General features: G+C 37.5%; 1 protein-coding gene across 1 annotated transcript; it reads right to left on the reverse strand.

Moving 5' to 3' along the window:
- Positions 1 to 720: 720 nt before the first annotated feature.
- TMPRSS11F (transmembrane serine protease 11F) lies at positions 721 to 17,302 on the reverse strand. Its single transcript, XM_019927990.1, is given in 7 exon segments — positions 721 to 879; positions 4,912 to 5,054; positions 6,275 to 6,360; positions 6,362 to 6,532; positions 10,266 to 10,467; positions 13,245 to 13,270; positions 17,187 to 17,302. Coding segments are annotated over 7 exon segments (903 nt in total).
- Positions 17,303 to 18,089: the final 787 nt, after the last annotated feature.

Below are 18,089 nucleotides of genomic sequence, written 5' to 3' on the forward strand. Positions count from 1 at the left end.
TTGGTCTAACTCCAAATGATGCATGGATGGCAAGATGCTGTTAGAGAATAAATCAGAAATGCTTAGTAACAATACAACATGCATCCTGAAGCTAGTGCTTGTGTGTATAACCCAATGTTAACAGCAAGTTCAGATACATTTAAACATCTTCTAAATGGTGACTCTCATGGTTAATGATAATGATCTGTATTACTATTTATAAACCCAGGTTAGAGTTCAAATTATATTACAAATCCCACACTTCTCCATTCTAGCCATTGAATGTCCAGTCATCAGTCCTAGAATGTTGAAGCCCTGAATCCTCAGGGATGATTGCTGTTTGATATTTTGCTATATGAATCCCAAGTGCTCCAAGTAGTGTATGAGGTAAGATTTTGACAGCCCTGGCAGCTCTTCATATCCTGTGGAAAGTGATGTTCCCCATCTTCACTTGGGGGAAACCATTTATAAATATTCATCTGATTAATAAGATCACAGTTTCTCTTGTGAGTGAGGAGTTGGTGCTATTTGTCATTTGCTGTGTCTTCTTTGCTTAGGGTAGAGAAATACTTCTGTCACGTGTATACAAAGTCCACCTCATGATATTAGATTGGTCTGACTCTGAAGGACTTCTTGACATCCAGCACAAGCACTGATTCAAACCACAAGAATATAAATAATACACAATATGCAGGAGTTTTAGCTCTGTGTGCCGTGGATAAAATTCATGGTCAATTCACACTAGATACCAGTCTTTGAGGCAATCCAGCCTCGATACTGACTCACTCTTGTGTAGACCCCAGGTTTTTTGGGAAGAGCACATGATTGTCCCCAACTTACTATACTGACAAGGTACCAGATGTCATGATTATCATAAACCAGAGGTCCACCACAATCTCCCTAGAGAAAAAAATATATTTAAAATTGTTAACATCAATAGGAAGGTCACTGCAGTCATCTCTCTTCCACAGGAAAAATGGAAACTGGTACACAGAACATGCAGCCAAACTAGAGATAGATTATATGATGTTTCTCTCAACTGAGTTAAAATTTTGTGCTAAACTTTAAAGTGAATTGTTTTCTAGAAAGACTAACATTCATTCATATGGAATGGTTACATTATTTCTGGTTCAGCATCCCTAGATTTTTTTGCTAGTTTTATTAGACCCTTTAAGCATGGGGTTTAGTAAGCATTTATCTAAAATATTTAACATGAAGTTGGTATTTGTGCCTAGGTAGAAATTTTCTGTGATCTCTTCTGAATGTCTTAGCTTGACTGGTCTCCTTTTCTGTTACTCACCTAGTTCTAATTTATGTTTGCTTTCTGAATTTTATATAGATTAAATCTCTTTTGGATCAAGGAAGATTAAGTAAATAAACAGTTGTAAGTGTAGAGGTTAAAATTGTGGTCTCAGTAGTTGAACTGCCCAAGTTTCAGGTCTAGTTCTATTAATTACTGGTTGTGTGACCTGAGGTAAGATACACAGGGTAACCTCTCTGTGCCTCTTCCACCTCCTTCATTTATTTTTTCTTTTATCAGCTATTTATTGAATTCCTATTATGTGTCCCAGGCATTCTGATGGACATTGAGGATAAAACGATGACCAAAAATGAACGGTCCCTATGCTCATAGAGCTTGACATTTAGGTTAAAAAAACCACAATATTAAATAAGCCTACAAATATGCAAAATGACAACTGTGATAAGTGCTATGGAAACATACAATGGGGGATTCGACTAGTCAGGGAGGAAAGGGATGTTTGCCTTGATGAGATGTAATTGAGCTGATATCTAAAAGAAGAGGAGTAAATCATGAAAAGAAAGGTGTGGATAAAATGTGTTCTAGACAGAGGGAACAGCATGACAAATGCTCTGGGCATGAAGGAGCCTGGCATATGCAAAGGCCTGTAGAAAGGGGGACTGGAGAGAAGACAGCAATGGGGCAAGTGGTACATAATGAGGCCATAGAGGTAAGGAGAGACTAGTCTATATGGAGCCCTATGGGTCTTTTACAGACGGTTTTGATTTTTATCATAAGATAAAAGCAAAGGTAAACCACTGAAGTTTTAAGTGTTTTAAGGAGGGGGTTGACATGATCAGATTACATCTTGTTAGAAACTGTCCTGACATTCATTTGACTAATGCACTAAAGGAGCATAAGAATGAATATAAGGGAGATAAACTAGATGGTTAATGTGGTTGGGGGTTGGAGGGAAGGGAAGGGGAGGAGAGAGAGGTTGAGAGAAGAGAGAAAGGCAAGAGATGGTGGAGAGAGATTTTAGGAGGTAAAACCCATGGGATTAGGTAATCAATTGGATATGGGATAAAGAGAGAAATTAGAATGATTTCTAGACTCTGGCTTATTTAACATAATGAAAGGGGATTCCATTCATAGAGATACAAAACATAGGAAGAAGATCAGGTGGGGAGGGGAATAAGAACAGAATCATGTACAACATTTGAATCTGAGATGCCTTTGAAACATCCAACTGGAGCTGCCAAGTAGGAATAGAATATATAAGTCTGGAGATCAAAAAGGAGGTTAGGACTAAAAGTATAAATGTATGAAACATCAACGAAAAGATGATAATTGAAGGTATGAGAGAGAATTAGATTCTCTGGGGAGAAAGTATAGAGTGAAAAAAGAAACAGGCATAGGATAGATTAACATGTATTAGATGGGATTAAGAGAATGAGCCTGAAAAGGAGACAGAGAAGGAGCAGACAGATGTAGGATGAAAATCATTACAAGCCAAGGGAAGACGATATTTCAAGAAAGAGGGAGTGGTAAGCATTATTAAATGCTGTTAAGAGGTTAAAAAAAAAAAGAAGACCAAAAAATTTGTATAACGTCATTAGTGGTTCATTGAAAACATCAGGAAGAGAGATTTTGATGAAGTAATAGGGCAAAAACCATATTGAAATGGTTTGAGGGGTTAGTGGGAGGTGAGGAAATTGAGATCATGGGTAGAGACATTTTCACAAATATTTGGTGGTAAAGAGATAAGATGAGAAGCTAGCTGGAGGCATTATGGGTCAAAAAAGAATTGGCTATTTCTTTTTTTCCCTAACTTAAGAGATCTGAATAGAGAAGGATCTAGTTACAAGAGAAACGTTGAGTCTGAAAAGAGAGAGAGAGGACATAATTGCCAGTGTAAAGTTCCCCAGAGGCCAGCAAGAAGAAGAAATGGAGCAAAGGAGAAGGGACCAGCCTTAGCGAAGAGGCAGCTCCTCTGTTGTGATCTAAGCTGAAGGTGGATGACAAGGGTCCGGATGAAGGCATGTCTGTATGCTTGGTGCTGGGAAGATGGGAAACTCCCCTCTTTTGACTTATATTTTTCTTTGAAAATTGGGAAACAAAATCATCAGTTGAGAATAAACAGGCAGGAGAAACTGAAAGTTAAGGAAAGTAGAAAATGGCGGAAGAAGTCAGAGAAAGGTAGATTTAGAAAAAAACAAACTAACAAAAAGAGTAAGGTTGTCAGTTTTGTTATCTGGAACCTATAGTGGAACCATGGGTTCTCTTGTATTTTTTCCAGGAGCATTTGACTTTCCAGATACAGGCAGAGAGAGAGAGAGACTAAATAATTGAGTTCTTCCAGGTTTGGGACTTTGTCAGACAGAAATACTGGGAAGAGAGCATCAGATGGGCTTGGGGTATTAGCAAAAGTGTTTAAAAAATGATCACAGGGACTCCCTGGCGGTCCAGTGGTTAAGACTCCATGCTTCCAGTGCAGGGGGCAGGGGTTTGATCCCTGGTAGGGGAACTAAGATCCCACATGCCACAAGGCGTGGCCAAAAAAAAAAAAAAAGATCACAGTGAAATCTAAATTGGACAAGTGGATGGTAGATGAAAGGAAAGGATTAATGGGATGTGAAATAGCAGAGAAGCTGTGCTCTACAGGTCTCTATGAAATTGAAGGATGATATTCAGCCAACAAATATTTGTGCCAGGCACTGTTTTAGGTGTTGGTAATACAGCAGTAAAATAAAATAGATGCTCTAAAATGTGTGCCTTCATGGAGCTCACATTCTAGGTTAGCGAAAGAGACAGATAATAAGCCAGTTAAATAAAATATATTGTGTGCTGAATGGTACAAGAGCTAAAGATAAAAATAAAACAGAGAAGGGACACAAAGAATATATGTGTAAGTTGTGTATGTTGGGGGGTGAGGGTTGGAAGGTTGGGGTGTAACAGAGTGTGGCCAAAGAAACAGAAGTAGTTGAAAAGCAGGCAGAAGGATTGAGGATTGTTGTTAAATAGGATGACTTGGGGATTTAGTGTTGCTGGAAATGGAATAGTTTTTGGTGACAAAGCTCAAGGTGTGACCCTAAGTATAGGTGACTGAGGAGGAGTGAAGATCACTGGAGATTAGGAGATCTAGGAACTAAGAATCCAGCATTTAAATGAGTTGACGTTAATATTGCAGGCCTTGGGATGGAGACAAAATCGGTTTCAGGTGTCAGTCGTGAAAGAATGAAAGGGACAAAGAGAGATTTGGAGGTGGGGGAATAAAAACAAGATGCATGAGAGATGATGATAGAGCTGAATAAAGTGGTCTTCAGAGGAGAGGTTTCTCTGTCTTTTGATTCCAAATTTGCTTAAGAAAATAACAATAGACCATAAGAGTTATTGTGTGAACCAGAAATTTAGAGCAATAGACTTTAATTTCCTAATTTGTAAAATAGAGATAATTATAGTAATGCTTCAATCTCATTATATTAAATGAAATAATGTATAGAAAGTGCTTAGCATTGTTTTGGCATAGTAAACACTCAGTACAATCATTTTTGTTATCATGTCTATTTAAGCAAACTGTGTCTTTGGTAAAATTCATGTCATTTTTTTCTCCCAGGTAAAGTATATGCCCAAATTAGAAACAGTTAATGGAAACTTTCCTTTTAAAGTTTTGACCTTGACTTTGGACTTACCTTACATACATCTACTTTTCCATCCATGAATCCAGCACATAACATTCCTGAAGTTATCAGGCCATCATACACATCCTTTCTGTTACACACATCAGTGCTTATGGTTTCCACCCTGGCTTGCTGAAGTCTATTTTGTGTAGGTCCTATTACAAAAACAAATGTAAAAATGAAAAACATGTTCTTTGAATAGAGTTATATCTAAGACTCAGAAGACACATAAATTGTATATTCCTAGGAACAAAAGCATTAAGATTTTTATTATTTAATTATTGCCTAATTTTATTTTCTGTGTCAAAAATGCCTACGTGCAAGGAACAATACACATACATGACCCAATATTATATCATATTTGTGGCTCTTCAAGAGTTATTGGAACCCTCAAAACTACATGCAATATTGTGTGTGTATGCCCTTTTTTTTCATGAGAAGAGGGTTCATCACACTGATCTTGTCCAACTTCACATTTTTCCATGTAAGGGAATTGAGGCTCAGAGGAGTTCATTGATTTTCCAAAAGCTACTCAAGAAGAAACCAGGGTACAAGCTGCACAGGTCTATTTGTCCTACTCTATGCTGTATAGCAGCTGTCCCCAACCTTTTTGGCACCAGGGACCGTTTTCATGGAAGACAGTTTTTCCATGGACCAGTGGGTGTAAGCGTTGGTTCAGTTGGTAATGCGAGCGATGGGGGGCAGCAGATGAAGCTTCTCTCACTTGCCAACTGCTCACCTCCTGCTGTGCGGCCCAGTTCCTAACAGGCTACAGACTGCTACCGGGCCACGGCCTGGGGGTTGGGGACACCTGCATGTTATTTCAGGTGTTTCAAAACATGAGAAACAAAACAAATGCCCAAGATACAGCAACAATATGACACCAGCAGAGAGTAAGGCCAGTGGTTAGGAGGAGAGAATACTACACAACTGAGTCTAAAAACATTTACAAAACACTTTCATTTTTATGATCATTATATATCCTCATTAAAATTAGGAAGAATTTATACCAAAAAAAGTATATGAAGTATATGCTAGCCGGGAGTGTTTACGTCTGGCAAATATACAATTTGTAATCCTTTACTCCCTTGTACTCCCATAGCATTTTGTTCCTTATAGTATCTAAAACGGTCTGTTCTGTTCATCATGTTATTGACCTCTCCCTTTCCTCACCACTGCTCCAATTAATTGTGAACTCCTCAAGGACAGGTATCTGATTCCTTTTACTTTTTAACCCACAGTACCTTGTTCTTGTCAGAGCCATACACATTAGAAACATCCACATTTTAATGAAGAGTCTAAAGCGGTATCCTCTAGATGCCTCATTAGATCCCAAGATAAAATTGTACTAAGTAAATTATGTTGAACAGCTCACCATCATCTACAATGGATCCAAACCTTGTGACCAATACACTTGTTTTAGACGGCAACTTTATGGATGAATCTGGGAGGCAAACTCTGAACTACATTTGAAAACTCAACTCGGGTAGCAAGCTAAGCCAAAGCAATGTCATTTTCATTTGTTTCTCTATGGTAATTCTCATGAAAGGTAATTTTCCTCACACTTCGTTGCACTGCGGGTGGTGTTATAGTCGTGCCAAAAGTAGCAATCCATTGACTTGGGTCTTTATGTCTGCAAAATATAAAGGGTAAAATGTGTGATGCTTAACTGTATCCTTTAAAAAAAGATTGAGACCATATTCTCCCCAACTATTGGAATTATGCTCCTGAAAAATCCCTATGGTGAGAGAATTTGCAGTTGATGACCTTATGGAAAAAAGAGGTTAAAATATTGATACAAATGAGAGTGTGAAAGCCCTTAAAATATTTTACATACTCTAAAATTAAAGAGAGTACAGTAACTAAATGGAATTCCATGCTATGTTTGGAATAATAATAGTAATGGCTACTATACAATTAGTTTCTAATATTTTAATTCCTTGTTTATTAGAAACTCTTCAAATTTGATTTCTTCTATAATTTCAGTGAAGTATGTAGAAATTAATTTTGATTTGTTTTGGATATTATGCACCATAAGAGATATTTTCCTTCTATATGAGACACTCCATCCATTCTTATTTTATGACTCACCTGTCAGTTCTTGTTTACTGGGTCTTACCTTGATCTTTGAGATAAAGTGCAATTTGTCTGCTTCACAAACTCTCATATGTACACAGGATTGTTTCTCCACCCAAGGCCCATACCCTGCCCCAATACTCAAGGGCTAAGCAGCCCTATTCAGTGTCATGTTGTTAGTGCTCCCACTGCCTTTGACCTGGCCTAGTCAGTCCCTCTTACTATTTTTGAGGCTCTTCCTTAACACAGATGCTTTTCTCTACCACAAGGTTACATAACAAGCAAATTCTGTCTACTCCTATCATCTCTTTACCTCCCTATTCTAATCTAAAGCCCAGTTCCCTCTTTGTCTAATTATCCCTTTCAAGAATGACTAGAAATATATAGAAACTTGAAATTCTCTATGTAGAAGAAAATTATTTAAAAGCAAATCACACAGAAGAGAATTCAGAAAGGGGAGTTCCTTGTTCATGCAGGATTACTGTGTTGGTGAATCATAACTTTTAAGTATAATGAAAAACCTGAAAGATCAGTAGTTTTCAGAGTACTCTGCACTGCCCCAGGGATGAGCAGGCAGAGCCTAGGGGTGGAGGGATTGGGATATGGGGAGGGCTCCTCTCTCATCTGTTTTTGTTTTTTAATTTCCACTTGGTTATGTATATAATTTGTTTTTTCTTTTTGTCTGCGTTGGGTCTTCATTGCTGCATGTGGGTTTTCTCTAGTTGTGGTGAGCGGGGGCTACCCTTTGCTACAGTGTGCAGGCTTCTCATTGGGGCAGCTTCTCTTGCTGTAGAGCACAGGCTCTAAGCACGCGTGCTTCAGTAGTTGCAGCACATGGACTCAGTAGTTGAGGTCCGCAAGCCCTAGAGCGTGGGGGCTTCAGTAGTTGTGGTGCACAGGCTCTAGGGCATGCAGGCTTCAGTAGTAATGGCGTGTGGGCTCAGTGGTTGTGGCTCGCAGGATCTAGAGTGCAGACTCGGTAGTTGTGGTGCATGGGCTTAGTTGCTCCACGGCATATGGGATCTTCCTGGACCAGGGATCGAACCCGTGTCCTCTGTATTGGCAGGTGGATTCTTAACCACTGCAGCACCAGGGAAGTGCCTCTCATGTGTTTTACTTATTTACACTTTAAAGGGAGATTTTATTCAAAGCAGAAATCTTAGGGCTGAAGCATTCATTTGAAAAATAGAATTCTGGAAGCTACAAAGACATATGTTACTTCAGTCCTTAAGGAGCTTGTAAGCTAATGGAGTGGACAAAACAGGAATACCCATCTCTTCATGCATCATCAACCAGAAAGGGAGTCTCCATTCCTAGGCACAGTTCAATACGTTTTGTGGATAAGAACACTAAGACTCACTAAGAAGTTAAATGGCTTGCCAGGTAAGTCACATATCCACCTGGTTACTGTCAGAGAGAGATGGCCTAGGTCTCATGATATCCTGTCAAGAACTTTTTCCCTACACACTCTTGTTTCACAAAGACTGGCATCATTTTTCATGGACATAAAGGTACTAACATTTGTCTTAAACAAAATTTTTTAAAATACACTAATTCTGTAGGGAAAAAACATAAAAAATTTAAAAGTATTTGGATAATTGTGAAATTGTCTTCAAAGAATCTTTATTTTTCCTTCACAACAGTACACTGTATTATGCAGTTACATGAAATTATATCACCTGCGAAATGGAACCCTTTCTCTCCAGGATCATTACCTTTCCCAACTCTTTTATATTATTATTATTACTGGCATAAAATATGCTATTACATTTCTCATATTTTAAAAAAATCCTTCCTTTGAGTCCACAACCACCCCCAACTGTCAAATTTCTCTGCTCCCATTCATTTAAAAACTCCTTGAAAGTGGCATCTAAACTCACTACATCCAATCCTTCTCCTTCTTTTCTCTCTTGAATTCATTCCCATTCCCATGATATAATCACAGTTTCTTTTATCAAGGTCACCAGTTATCTCTATTTTTATCAAACTCAATGGCCGATCCCCATGTAGGTCTGCCAACACACAGAGATGGCACTGGACCTGCCGAAAATGTATCTCAGTCATTATAGCTTATATTCTTCACTAAATGCATTGACATTCTGGGCTTATTTATTTTTAATTTATATAAGCAAAGATCAGTTACAAAGCAAAATAGATGACACTCCCAAACACAAGTGTGAAGATTGGAGGAGTCTGTAAACATGAAAAAAAATCAGAAAGCCTTGAAAAATTAGTGAGACTCAAGTTTACCTAAGGCATGATGCTAGTTATTTTCAGGGTTGTGAATTTGTGTGAGTCCCTTTTCTCTTCTTTCATGAGAGAGTGACAATCACCTTAAATTCATTAGGTTATTCTCATTGCACGTCTGCTCCATAAATAAAGGTGTAGGCATCTTGAATTTGGGCGTTACCACAGAAGGATGACCAAGCACCTCCTAGACACACCAAGGATAGTTTCCTCTGAAAGGGTGTGTGAACAGTGCCACTGGCCAGGGCTTTACTCAGAGCTTTTGTGTTTTGAGGGTTTAAAAGGAAAAACTTTCTGTACCCTGATAGTGAAACCTCAGGGAGAAAAGATAGTGTGTCCCTGGTCTTGGGGCAATAGCGTGCCTGTGCATGTCTGTGTATGTGAAGTGATATAGCTGAGTGTTAAGAGCTACAACTGTGAAAGCCCAAGCAGAGAGCTCCTTTTAGATTGTGTGTGATCAGTCTTACATTCTATGAGGGCAGTGATAAAGGCTGGCTGGTCTCTTTCACCATCCACACACCTCTCTGGTCCATAAAAGCCCACTGGATAATGCAATTGGAAGGGAGAGCTTCAAGAGTGATACCTTTGATTTTTTTCTTTTTTCTTATTTGATGTTTTTCTCATCACTTACTAAAGTGATGGTGGATGTTGATAGTTGGAGGATAGATGGAATAATATTTTTTAAACTGGCTGAATTTTCTCTTTAAATAGGTAGAAGAGTTTAAATTTGTTACATGTATAATAGTCTTTAAACTAAAATAATTTATGGTATAGTAGAAAAGATCACACTGGTGTCATGATGCTACAAGAGAATATGTTGTAAGAGCCATAAGAATGATGCAAACCAAACATGATAGATACGGAGAGAAGGGTGAGGGGATGAGTATGATTGGGGCATAGAGCAACCATAATGTATTTAGGGGACAGGGTCCATCCAGAATGGAGTAGAGGCTAAGCTGGTGAGATTGAACTCTTCCCAGCACTAAATTGACGGTAATCAATAACTGAGTAAGGAAGACTAGCAACAGCTCTAATAAACTTACTTGCGGAAGCAGTGAGCGGCCGTGAGCAGCCAAGTGTTACTGATAAGGCTAGCTCCGCACTGATGGCCTGCCCCTATGAGCTGGAGGCTGGCCTGCCATGGCCACTCCCCTTCCATAGCTGTTTCACTTCCTTGGACAACCCTTTCAGTAGAAGAGGATGCTGGTAATGGCATGTATGAAGATGTCATCCTTATTCCACAGTCTGTCACAGAAACGTGTTAGTTTGCTTTCATGAAAAGGAGTGGAAGAAAAGCACATCCTGATTTGCACTGTGTGCAGATGGTTAGACAGTCCATTGAACCTGCTATTCTTTAACTCATTCCTAGCACTCAGTCTCTGGGGTTATTCTGTAGGGGTCCTACTAATCCTATTGAGGTTCAGAAGAAATATTTACCAACATTTCAAGGCATCGAAACCAGGAATTAACTTCGGTCTCCATATAAAGCATATACGGATGAATAAACAGGTGGGTAGATAAATTACTGAGCATAAAAATGTATAGATCCTCTGCTAAGGGTTTCAGATACATTTATAGCAAAATACTTTTCAAATGAGAAAACTCGGCTCTGGAGGAGAACGTAAACTACTGGAGGTCACCCAGCTGGTAAATGACAGAGTTGTATATAAAATTAGAAGGATCCACATCAAAGTTTGTATTCTTACTACTGAGAGAGAGCCCAACACTGAATGTCGGTCATGATTCTGCCTTGACATGAATCTGTAGACTGTCTTTGTAAAGCCCTGATATTTAAGTCTTAAATACAATGACTTTTTTGCTTTTCTAAAATTTAAAAGACTAGTTTTAAAAAAAATTCTGATTCCCTGATAGCAAACCCTCAATTGATTAGACTTCAAATCAACCTTAAGTAATACTTGAAAGTATATTAGCATACTTTATTAATGTGCTTTTTAATTATTTATATTTTGTTAAGAATACAAGTGTTTTTTTTTTACAAAAAGGGGTTTTATTCAAAAACAGGTAAAAAATAGTTGCCTGAAATCATATTTACAAATTTATCATAACTCCCTTAGTGTTAAATAGCTTTAGCTTAAGGTGACCATAAAATTGAACAAATAGAGTGTCATATCAGTAGTGCCTAATACTTCCTCTCCCAACTTCCCCTTAAAGTAAGCATGAAGATAATAATAATAAAAATAATATCTACTAGTTATGAGCCAGGCCCTGTACATAGTGTTACATATATTTTCCCTAATTTTTATAACAACCCTCTATGTTAGATGTTATTATCCTCATATTGCAGATGAAAAAAATTGAGTCTATGGTATTGTTCAAAGGCAAAAGGAGCAAAATCACCAGAAATTAAGGAAGGATAAGAAAAATTATAAATTCTGGTAGTAATTTTCAGTAACTGGAGTGTTCGGTTGGTTGGTTTAAAAAGCAACTTCTTAGATGACCCAAGCTATATCCCTGAACCAGAATTGTGTGGAGAACCCCAACAATTCCGACAAAGCCACTGCTATTGTGATTCCCTAGCCCAGGGAATAAAGCTAGCCAAATAGAAACTATAGTTTGAACCATCCAGTTGTGACCCATCAAGTCTTTTCTCTCTGTGTGTGTTCAAAAGAAGCCACACTGTCCAGCACACCATCCTATCTAGGGACACAGGAAAGATGAAAAGTTCTATGAAAATGTAGTTATTTTATTAAATGGTCTGAATGTGTACCCCAAAATTTATAGTTGAAATCCTAACCCTTAAAGGTGGTGGTATTAGTAGGTGAAGGTGCTTAAGTCATGAGGATGGAGCTCTCGTGAATGGGATTAGGGCCTTACGGAAGAGTGTGCACAGGGATCCCTAGCCTCTTCCACCATTTGACTATACAGCAAGATGTCTGAGTCAGAAGAAGGCCATCACCGGACCATACTGGCACCCTGATCTCAGACTTCTAGCCTTCAGAACTGTGAGAAATATATTTCTGCCATTTATAAACTACCCCATCTATGGTATTTTGTTATCACACAAGGAATGGACTAATGAAAAGCAATTTAAACAGAGAAAGAAAGAGCACTGGCACCAGTGAATGCTGGAGCTGGTGGTACTCTAAAATGGGTGGTTGATGTAGTTTTCATATACTCTCTTTGTAAGATCAGAAATTAATCCTGCATCTAACTGTATGGCATGGTTAAGGTCCTCTAAATCAGATGATATATAAACTCAGAAGACAGACATATCTCAGAAAGTTTTCTTCAAAAAATTTTAGGACATGTGCTTGGTATCAGCAAAGATATGCAAGAAGACATGCTCTTATTAAACAAAAGTAGCCAAACATGGGCTTCCCTGGTGGCGCAGTGGTTGAGAGTCCTCCTGCTGATGCAGGGGACACGGGTTCGTGTCCCGGTCCGGGAAGATCCCTCATGCCGCGGAGCGGCTGCCATGGCCGCTGAGCCTGGGCGTCCGGAGCCTGTTGCTCCACAATGGGAGAGGCCACAGCAGTGAGAGGCCCGCATACCACAAAAAAAAAAAAAAAAAAAAGTAGCCAAACATAAGGGGAAAATATGCTGTGATAAGAGTACACATAACGAAAGAGTTGTCTGTCACTAAAGAAAATTCAAAATATCACAGAAATGTCATAACATATAAAATCCACATAGAAGTAGTAAAAAGAAAAAGTGACACCAAATAACAGAGATAAGTGATTTTGGGGAGTATAGATCTGATGAGATCTTTCAGAATGCAGAGGAAAGTAACCTGGGCTGGAACTAGAAATAATGATTGACATGGAGAGCAGAAAATGGACATTCAGGTAATAAATAATTTGTGTTCCTGAGGAAGAAAAAAAAGAACAATTGGAACAGAATCAATCATCAAATTTATAGAGGAAGAACATTTTTCCAGAATGAGAACATTGAAAATGCTCATAATTTCCCAAAGTTTAGTGCCAAATGTAACCACATCTAGATCTCTTGGCAAAAAAAAAAAAAAAAAATAAGAAAAAAATTAAAGGATAAAGATTTCCTACCTTCATCCAGAAACCAAAAAGGTAACCTATATAAGAATAAAAATCACACCAGCCTTAGACTTCTACTCTATAACAAAAACACTAGAATAAAAGGCAATAATGTATATATACAATTATTTGGGAAAGTTTATGGTCCAATAATCCTATAAAATGAGAAAAAGGAAGTAGAAAGAGATTCTGACATGCGAGTTCTCAGAAAATATACCATCTGTATAATTTTCTTGTTTAAAAATAACTTGAATATAGCTGATTCACTTTGTTATAAAGCAGACACTAACACACCATTGTAAAGCAATTATACTCCAATAAAGATGTTTAAAAAAAAAGAAACAGAAAAAAGAAAAAAAATAACTTGAAGATAGAGTTCAGCAAGCAAAAAGGTGAATTTAAATCAAGACTCAAGAATGAGAAATAGTAAAAATATAACAAGAGTCTTTAGTGATGGGTAAATAATTGTAATATTGGGATAAAATGGAACATGATATTTTGAAAAAGAATATTAATAGATTAATAGATTTCCTGGACATTTCACTTCTCTTCATTTAATGAGAGCTATGTATGTGGCAGAAGAAAATATATGTGGTAGAATTTTGGTTATTGAGGATGGTCATAGAATATCATTATTTTGATATTAAAACAACCTTTATAGTAAAAAGTCAGCATACATGACCAAGAAGGCCGAAAAGTGATTTTTAAAAATTGTAAAATAAGAAACTCTAAAATTTTAACATTTTTTATGATGGATATTTTACTTTAGCTTATATAATCATGTATTAGGGAAATTATATTATTAGGAATTGAGATTTAGTTTGAGATTGCCATTTACAGAGTGCTGGAAAATGTCATATTTTTCTTTGGAATATAATTGATTAAAAATAAAGGTGGATACCATACTCTTCATCATTTCTAATTACTTCAGGAAGAAGTTGTCACTATTACGTGTGGAGATTCTATCTCAAAATGTATTTAAAGGATTTTCCTGATGTCTAACAATAGAGAAATTCACTTTAGATGATCTGTTTCTTCACTTCATGGCTGCTGGGAGGGGAAAAGACTCTAGGTCCAAAGGACAAGCCTTATTTTTTGGTATTAAGTCAGAAGTAACTACACTTGGAAATACTTAATTGGAAGCAATGAACAGAGCTGGAACACCTAATGCCTGTGAGATGTATACTAGAGTTCAGGGGGAGGAGTAAGAAAATAAAAAGACACAGTCCCTTACCTTGGCACTTACAATCTTATTTGAAACACATTATTTTACTTTCTCTAATTATATGTTGGCATAGAAAAATAGAAATGTCTCTCAGTTTGGTTTCCAACCAGTTGTGAGGTAGTTTTAGTTTCATAACCTTTTGAACTTCATTTTCTTCCACTTTTGGGGGAAAATAAAATGAGAACTTTTCTGAGTTTGTGTTGTGAGGAATCAATGATGAGATGAATAAGAAATTGTTTTAAACTGGAAATAAACTAGAGAACCTCTTTACAGTTCATGTCAATGTTTCTTCCAACAGGGGTCAACCTTCATAAAGGTGTCTGTTTCTTTGATACTATAGAAGCTAACCCCCATAACTGACCAGTAAAGACCTCTGGGAGTCAGAATACCTGTACTTTAATTCTTCCCCCAAGGCTTGCTAGTCCCATGTCTGACATCTTACTTGAGTCTAGTTTCCTTAAAATGGTGGAAATAATACCTACCCTTTCATGTTTTGGAAAAGATCCAACATGATGATACATATATGGGGGGAAATTAAAAACCCATGGCAATGCCCATGAGTCTTCAGCTGAAAAGAAACCAGTGAAAATGATAAGCAAAGAAACAAGCAGCAAAGGAATGAAGAACTCAGCTCAGGGCTCATTTAGCTCTCAAAAAAAAAAAAAGTTCTTTATCAGTATGACAACTGACACTAGAGCATTTACATAAGGACTATCTGTGATTCAGCAAAGCATAGGAAGGACCATGACTCACAAAGTAATTGAAAAAACACCTCACAGACACAAGGGACAAGAAAAACAGGTTATGTTACTCTGATTCAAACTATTTTACTTTACTTCCTTAGTATGATGTTTTAGTTCTGTTTCCTTCTCTCCCTTAAAAAAATATTATAGACCACAAGAATGGAAATGGTGGGTCATTATGATGAGGAAGAGATGAGGAGATGATGAGGTGGTGGAGAAGGAGGGAAATGTTCCCAAGTGTGTGGTTTTGTGTGTGTTTGTGTATATGATAGAACAATAACTCAGGGCTGGAGGGGAAGCAAAAATTATATGTTTGAATCGTGAAGCATTTTGTTTTATTTTTGTTGAGTAATATTGAGCTGCCAACTCTAATCAAAAGATTTGAAAAAATTCATTCCATTGGTTATATTTAGATCTGGTTAGAAAAACAGAGGAAAATCAGAATTAGTCTATCAATGGGGCCTAAGAAGTTAAGTTAACAGGTAAAATGTTGGATACCTGGTTAAATTTGAAATTCGTATAAACAATAAATAAATTTTTAGTGTAAGTATATTTTATGCCATATTTGACATCCTCCCACATTCCACAGCTGCACAGCCCGGGTTTGAAACCCAGCTGAGCCATTTATTTGCAAGGACAAGCAATAGTTGAAATATACTTATACTAAAAAACTATTTTTTGTTTACTGAAATTCAGATTAAACAGAGTGTGATTGATCTGTGAATATATTTTTCTGGATGTGTATTGTCATGAGTGTGTGTGTGTGTGTGTGTGTGTGTGTGTGTGTGTGTGCTTGTGTGGAGAGAGACAGGGATGAAATGTAGATGACTCCAGGTGGAGTAAGTGTAAGAAATATTATTTTAAGTTTCTAAAATAGAATTTATTTTTCTTTGTATTATAATAATATTGGTATATATGTTACACAAAATTTTGAAAATACATAAGAGTGTAAAGAAAAATTTTAAATCCACAATCTCATCACCTGGAGGTAATCGCTGTTAAAATTTTGAGTTATGCCCGAATTTTTCTTTCTCTTCACTCCTCATACCTACAAATATAAAATTATTATAAAAATTTAAAGATATACAAATGCTAACATTTATTAAGTACTTAAATATATATGCCAGGCAGCTTACTAAGTGCTTCATGGGAATTAACTCACTAAATTCTCAGTGAAAACCCTATGAGGTAGGTATTATTGTTCCTACCATTTTACAGGTGGGAGAAAAAGGCAAAGAGAAATTAAGCAACTTGTCCAAGGTCACCTAGTAAGTTAGTGGCCCCACTGGGATTCAAATCTGATTAGTGCACCCCTGGAGTATGGTTTATATGGTTCCTCCACCACTGTAATTGAAGGAATAAGCCACATCCACAACCATGCATTCATTTTATAACATTTAATCTACTAAAGATGTCAGTACCACAGACCTATTTTTTTAATTTTAATTTTTATTTGGAATTAGGAATAAGACATTACCCTATAGAAAGACAGTGCTACTGCTCCAACAGAATAAGCCATCAGCAGTTTCTGTGACCAACCAGAAGTTTATGACGGAGTGAGCTTTTCTATATGGCTCAGCACATAACTAAGAATTTAATTTTCGGATTAGATATGTTTGTGTTTAATCCCTAGCTCTGCTGTTTACTAGCTGTATAACCTTGGGCAGGTGACTTTTCAAACCTTAGTTTTCTAATTTTTTTAAACAAGGCTACTAAGAGTCTCTATCCTACTGACAGGTTCATGAGAGTACAACTTGTATAGTCTTACAGGACACTTCCTACCAGAAGGGCTCCCACTTGGTTTAATGTTCTACTGTGCCATCTTGAAATTCTTAGTTATTTTAACTGTGAACATGTGCATGAGCAGAGGCAATACACTGGGTAACAGTGAGCACATATGATTGTGATCAAGCAGTAGTGCCCACATCTGTAGGCTCAAGTCCCAAGGCACCACGGGCAGCATAGGTGACAAGCTGTGAGCCTCACTGTCTGGAGCACATGTACATGTCTGAGCGGGCTGCCAGAATGGGACCTTGGTTCAGGTTGGTAGTGACAATTGTGGCAGCAGCAATAGAGGTAGCAGTAGCAGTGGTAGTGGCCATTGCACAAGAAAGGTCCTCACATGGACACAGGGATGAGACGGTGGTAGAAGACCAGCTCATCCTTCTGTTCCAGAGCTCTCCCTGCAAAGTCTGCACAAATATTAACTCTCTAGCCTGAGCTTTGTCAGAAGGACTGCAAGCATTCAATCAATAAACTTTCCAAGTAAATTATTACAAAATAAAGTCATACACATGGACCTTGCAATAAAGTATATCAGGAAGTTATTAGAATTCTTAAAAAGGTATAGAGTCTCCAATTTTGAAAACTGCTCCACCATTGCAAAACAAATACCTATAGTCTTAGAAATAGAAATTGTCTTTAAAGATCATTTCATTCAATGGAAAAGAAAACTATTGTCACATGGTACTTTGAATGAAGTGATTATTAATGAAAAATATTTTAGGGGCTTCCCTGGTGGCGCAGTGGTTGAGAGTCTGCCTGCTGATGCAGGGGACACGGGTTCGTGCCCCGGTCCAGGAAGATCCCACATGCCGTGGAGCGGCTAGGCCCGTGAGCCATGGCCACTGAACCTGGGCGTCCGGAACCTGTGCTCCGCAATGGGAGAGGTCACAACAGTGAGAGGCCCGCGTACTGCAAAAAAAGAAAAACAAACAAACAAACAAAAATTTTTTTTAATTAAGTTTTCTTTGTATAGGCATTTTGAATTATATACAAATCATGATGCCACTTTCAATTTTTTGTATGGCTTCCACAAGTTACAAGAAATGTCTGAAGAAACATTAAAATTTCATTGTATAAATTTGAACTTAAAATTAATTTCAGACT

Source organism: Tursiops truncatus, chromosome 5 (genome assembly GCF_011762595.2).
Source record: "Tursiops truncatus isolate mTurTru1 chromosome 5, mTurTru1.mat.Y, whole genome shotgun sequence".
In the NCBI taxonomy this organism is placed as follows: domain Eukaryota; kingdom Metazoa; phylum Chordata; class Mammalia; order Artiodactyla; family Delphinidae; genus Tursiops; species Tursiops truncatus.